The sequence below is a fragment of the Gouania willdenowi genome, chromosome 4 (assembly GCF_900634775.1).
Source record: "Gouania willdenowi chromosome 4, fGouWil2.1, whole genome shotgun sequence".
Lineage (NCBI taxonomy): Eukaryota > Metazoa > Chordata > Actinopteri > Blenniiformes > Gobiesocidae > Gouania > Gouania willdenowi.
Window position 1 is genome coordinate 27,615,173 of NC_041047.1, and position 6,000 is coordinate 27,621,172.

The window sequence follows — 6,000 nt, forward strand, 5'->3', positions numbered from 1 at the left end:
AAATGAAATTGAAAAATGTAATTGACTCCAACCCTGGTCTTTAATAACGATGTATACAAAGACTCAGGTTCAGTCACGCCTCAAATCATGTTTTTGATTAGTTAAACTCACCTGTTTGGCCCATATTCTCATAATGATGTTGTAAGCAGCAGTGTTGAGGTGTGTCCGCCGACTCATGACTCGGTGATGGTTGAGTAGGACTTTATTTGCATGGTCCAAGTTCCCTATGAATGTACAAGCCTCCAGGTAAGAGCATATGCTCTGCTGGATGTCGCCACATGCACCTCCTTCTGCCTGCTCCGTGCTCTCCTGTTTCCCTAAAGACGTCCATTGGCTTATTTTTAGATCGAGTCCTTTCTGAAGCTCCTCCACCTCAGTCAACTCCCTCGCTCTGTTCTGTTCATCAGCTTGCTCGTCCATAACCGGGTGATCTTTAGACACTTCCGGCTTCTGTTTGTTTTGTGGTATAGCTACGATTGCAGCAGCAGCAGAGGAAGGAACTGCTGCACAAATTTCATCTGACAACTTAACGCTACCTTTGCCCTTTTTATTCATCTTAGATGGTGTTTTGTTTGTTGTACCAGAAAGCAATGAAGTGCTTTTGTTACCTTGAGGCTGAGAGGCCTGCTTCTCTTTGACATTTTTCTGTTGCTTCCATTTAAAGTGTTTAGAGTTTTCCTCCCGATTTAATTTCTGTATCCACCGGCTGGTCTGAGATTTTTTGGCTCCTGTGGAAGAAGTCTGTCCAGATTTAGGAATGTCACTTTTCCCCTGCAGCGCAGCACTGGGACCCACACCAGAGGAAGCATCTTTTCCATGAGAGCGAGCTTTTAAAAAGTGCACTTTTGCATGCTGGACACTTACAACGACGTCAGATTGTAGTTGAGTAATCCTGGCTTCCAGAACTGAAAGATAAAATAACAACAAATTAAAAAATTATCTCATACCTAATGGTTTAGTCAAAAATATCCTGGGTTTGGAGTTATTTGAAGGTCGAGCAAAAATAGTAATAATAGCATAGTGACTTGGTTTTCTTTTTCAGTTTGGTGAGATCCTAGCTGCCTCTCTAACCGTTTACACTCGGGAATGTGGATTAAGTGTCTTGCTGAAAAACAGAACACAAATAACTAGAATGGCAGATTTATGCCACTGTATGGGGCACCGATTGTAAAGTTGCACATACTGAAATAAACAGCAACATTTAGCAACAAACCACGTTTAAAAAACGTATTTTTCGGACTATAAGGCGCACTTAAAATCCTTTAATTTTCTCAAAAATCGACAGTGCGCCTTATAATCAGGTGCGCCTTATGTATGAAATTAATATGTCAAAATGTTTTAGTACAACTTTGGTAAACTATGGAGCTGCACTGCTTGATGAATTTTTGGCACTTTAGGGCTACCGTAGTCAGGCGCCTCATGGTGTGATATGTACCTGTACTGTGCTTCAACATACTGAACTGAAAAAGTGAGTATAGTTCTGTTATTTATGTGTTAAACCTGAACAATATTGAGAGTTATTGTTAATGAGTTGAATAAAGTTTGACTTATCAGAATAATTTGTTTCGCTTAATGCGTCGTAATAATAATAACAACAACAACAAACCGGTGCGCCTTATAGTCCGGTGCGCCTTATGTATGAAAATAGACCCAGTCAGACCCATTCATTGATAGTGCGCCTTATAATCCGGTGCACCTTATAGTCCGAAAAATACGGTACTTCTGACCAGATTTACAGCAATAATGGTGATTTTTGTGATTTTTTAATCTCGTAAAAATATAATGTCAATGCAAAATCTAAATGTTAAACATTAAATCTAAATGTTATTTCTAAATGTAAATGTTAAATACTGAATCGAAATTACATAGTAACTCTGGATAGATACAGTACTTTATTGATCCCGAGGGAAATTAAAAGCATCCAGTAGCAGTATAAAAGACATGCAGGGTACAGACATAGGTGTAATAAACAGTAACCAATAAACATTAAAAAGTAGACAGTATAACAGTAATAAGTACAATAAACAGTTACCAGTACCCAATAAACAGTAAAAAGTAAACAATAAAACAAATAAACAGCTGCTGTCCTCCCTCTTTTCTGTATATAATATACCTAAACAGACATTAAACAGTCAGTGCAGACATTACAAATGCAAATTAAAGTGATTGTTGTTATAGTGTCCAAACATTAAAAGGTGCAGAAATAAAAAAAAATAATAATAAAGTAATAGAAGATGAGCATTGAATGTCCAAACAATAGGTGAAAACTGACATAAAAAGTGTGATTGTCATTAAAGTGTCCAAACATTAAATTGTCAATGGCATAGAGCTTTATCCCTACACTGAAGTAGTCTTAAAGTGCTTTACATATCAGCTCATTCACCCACTCACACACCAATGGGACAGAGCTGCCATGCAAGGTGCTAGTCAACCACTGGGAGCAACTTGCCCATGGACACTTCGACACATAAATATATATAGACTGGGATTGAACCCCCAACCCCTCTACCACCTGAGCTATGGTCTCCCTGTTAGGACAGCAGTGCAGATGAGTAGTGACTGTGTGCCTTTCCCCTGCCGTGACAGTGAGATGTTGTATAGTCTTATGGCCAGGGGGACAAAAGAGATCTTGAGCCTGTCAGTGGAGCATGATAGTGACAGCAGTCTGCCACTGAACATGCTCCTCTGCCTGGTAAAGGTGCTGCGCAGAGGGTGTTGGGTGTTACCCATGATGGAGAGTATTTTGTCCAAAGCCCTCCTCTGTGCCACTGTCAACTGTGAGTCGAGCTCTGTACCATGTACCACCACAGAGCCAGCCCTCCTCACCAGTCTGTCCAGCCGTGCTGCGTCCATCTTCTTGCAGATTCCTCCCCAGCACACTTCCAATTAGAATAGTACACTGGCAAAACATCTGCTGCAGCTTTTTGCAGATATTGAAAGACCACAGCCTTCCTAGGAAATAGAGATGGATCTGTCCCTTCCTGCAGGGAGAGTCCATGTTTGGAGACCAGTCCAGCTTGTCATCCAACTGCAGCCCCAGACACCTGTAGGTCCTGACCACCTCCACGTTACTGGTAATCCAGGTCTTGTTGTTTGGGAAGCAGCACACAGTTTTTGTGGGAACCACAACATCCATACAGAAGTTCATGTAGTCAGTTGTGCAGTGTGTGACCTCCTCAATATTCTCACCATGTGGCTTTTGCAAGGCACTCTAGTCAGTGGACTCAAAACAGTCTCTGAGAACCTCCTCTGCCTCAGGAGACCACTTTCTGAAGGTGCGTGTGGTTACTGGTTGTCTCTAGATCTTTGACTTGTACTGTGACTTAAGAAGGACCAGGTTGTGGTCAGACTTCCCCAAAGGTGGTAGGGGCGTGGCAGTGTAAGCGCCCTTCACAAATCTAAATATTAAACCTAAATGTTAAATCTAAATGTTAAATACTAAATCTAAATGTTAAATCTAAATGTCACAGTTGAAACTAAATAGCACAAATTTCACAAATATTGTTGTAAATCTGGCCAAAAGTAACATAATTTGCTGTTTATTTAAACATGTGCAACTTTACAATTGGCACCCCATACCATTGAGGTTATATTTTACCTCCATACTTCACCAAAAAATGAAGTATGTAAAGTATGAAAAATAACAGTAAAATTCAATATATTATACAGTCTCCCCACATTGTTGTGCATGAGCTATAACTCCATAACAATTGAAGGTCAACATAATTCCTGTATATCATAAACATTACAGCTCAATACTAAACTTTGGGAAAAGCCAGAGTACTACGAGCATGTACTGTATGAACTCTGAAATAAACGCTCGAGATACAAAAAAAAAAAAAATGTGTAAAATTGAAATGAATAATTTACACTGACATACCGTCAAACAACTGAGACTGCTCCAGCACACGCTTCTTTGCATCGTCTGCCTTTGGAATCACACATGAAACTTTTGTTCTCTGAAGATGCAAAGCCGTCCCTACAGAACAACAGTAATGTTATCACACACAAGCTCTCAAAACAAAGCCAGAAAATTACATTCATTATTCCAGCAAAAGTTTGAAATCATTGATTGCAAATAAAACAGAACAATATTAATTAAATTGCTTCAGAAAAAACAGGCCGGTTTTAAAATGTGACAGCAAACCATATATTTCTGTGTTCAGGAATCAAACAATCACATAAGGTGTCACTGATTTTAAACTTGAATTCATCTTTTTGCAGCAGCATCATGTAGAGCTGGGCGATATACTGAGATTCAAGATATAGTGACAATTGGTGATATAGAAAATTACAAAATCGATATTTATATAGATTATATTGTACGAAGTGTCTATAATTCTGGACTCGGACCTCAGAGAAATCTGACTATTGTTCTGACTACTGCCGGACATTTTCTGACACTTAAGGACATTTCTTTTTGCTGACGTGGGTTTGAATCCCACTTATGAAATTTTTTTATTTTTATTTTCATTTTAACATTTATCACGGCAAATTCCACATTTAAAAACAAAAAAAAAAAAAAAAAAAAAAAAAGAGACATTTTAAGGTATTTCCTGGGTTAGGGCTAAAATAAAACTGACAAAACTATAGCTAGAAGGACACGGGTCCGGCCGTGACGGAACTACCGGCATTCAGCTTACTGCGGACGCATGCGCACAGGAAGTGCCGGAACTACAGTCAGGATTGTCTGAGTTCCGGGTCCGGACCAATAGCAACAACCTATATTGCATTAAAATACTAATAATAATAATTACGAGTCTCTGCTTTCATTACTTCTCAGAACAGCATGAGAAGCACAGTGAGATGGATTTCCAAGTGCGTCCTATAACCTAGACCAGGGGTGCCCAAAGCTGGTCCTCAAGAGTCCCTATCCAGCATGTTTTAGATGTTTCCCTCTTCCAACACACCTGATTGCAATGACCAGGATTGTTATCAGGCTTCTGCAGAGCTTGATGGTGAGTTAATCATTTGCTGGATAGGGGCTCTTGAGGACCAGGATTGGGCACCACTGTCCCAGACCTTCCACTAAACAAGCCACACTACAGAACTCACTCACACGTGCTGTCCCTTATAGGAGAAAAAGCCAAAAGTTGAACATAAATTGCAGTTGTTTGTTAATAAATGAACATGTGTAGCATTTTGCATCAGCAAAAATAACCTAGAATTGTCTTTCTGCTAAAATTTTATTGAGTTAAAAAAAAAATCGACTTCTATCATATCGCCATTTTGAGAAAAATATAATGATGTGAATTTTGGTCCATGTTGCCCAGCATTAGCTTCATACAATTAATACAGTGCACGGAAGGACATTTTATTTTTGAAATACTAGACTCGAGACTTTTCCGTGCAGCTCAAAGACCATTCAATTGACAAAGTAGACACGCTAAAGCTTGCTGCTGTCCTCCGTTTTCTGCCATGTAACTCTGTTTTTAAACTTGGTGAGACGCTCAAACATTTAAAATAACATCGGTAAAAGTAGCTGTAAACTGTCAGAGGAGCTAAAAATGAGCTATGTGATAAATAATAATAGCCTAGGATCAATGATGTGCACAGAGGGAATGGAAACACATTAGGATTTAACGCATGTTTAAATTAGAGTAAACTGCTCCATCACATTCCGTGCCCTTACTACTAACCTGAAATCCGTCTGACCGCTCCGTTCCTCACCGGCACACACAGCTGACAACAGTCCAACAAAGACACACCGAGAGCCGCTCTCCCTAACACAGTGCGACGGTTCAGACATTTAGCAAAAGCACAAACTCTGAGCAGGGACATGTTGACATGTAATAACCGCGTTACTTATCAGCAGTGGGCCGCCATGTTGATTCAGACCCAACTAGTCCACACAGGCACGAGCACATAACGCCTGACCAAACGATTGCAGAACAGTCGATCAGAGTCTTAATTTCTGGGGTTTTAAACATGTCAAATGTGTGGATGTTAAAATACAAAAATGTGTGATGTTTTAATAATAACAATTACTATGCCGTGTTT

At 39.6% G+C, this 6,000-nt stretch overlaps 1 protein-coding gene across 1 annotated transcript in view; it reads right to left on the minus strand.

The window, feature by feature from the left end:
• polrmt (polymerase (RNA) mitochondrial (DNA directed)) overlaps positions 1–5,781 on the minus strand; it is a 66,603-nt gene extending 60,822 nt beyond the window's left edge. Inside the window, exons 1-3 of the mRNA XM_028445307.1 lie at positions 5,640–5,781; positions 3,881–3,979; positions 112–905 (exon numbers count right to left, since the gene is read on the minus strand). Coding sequence (XP_028301108.1) covers positions 112–905; positions 3,881–3,979; positions 5,640–5,781 — 1,035 coding nt within the window. The remainder of the gene's footprint in view (positions 1–111; positions 906–3,880; positions 3,980–5,639) is intronic.
• Positions 5,782–6,000: the final 219 nt, after the last annotated feature.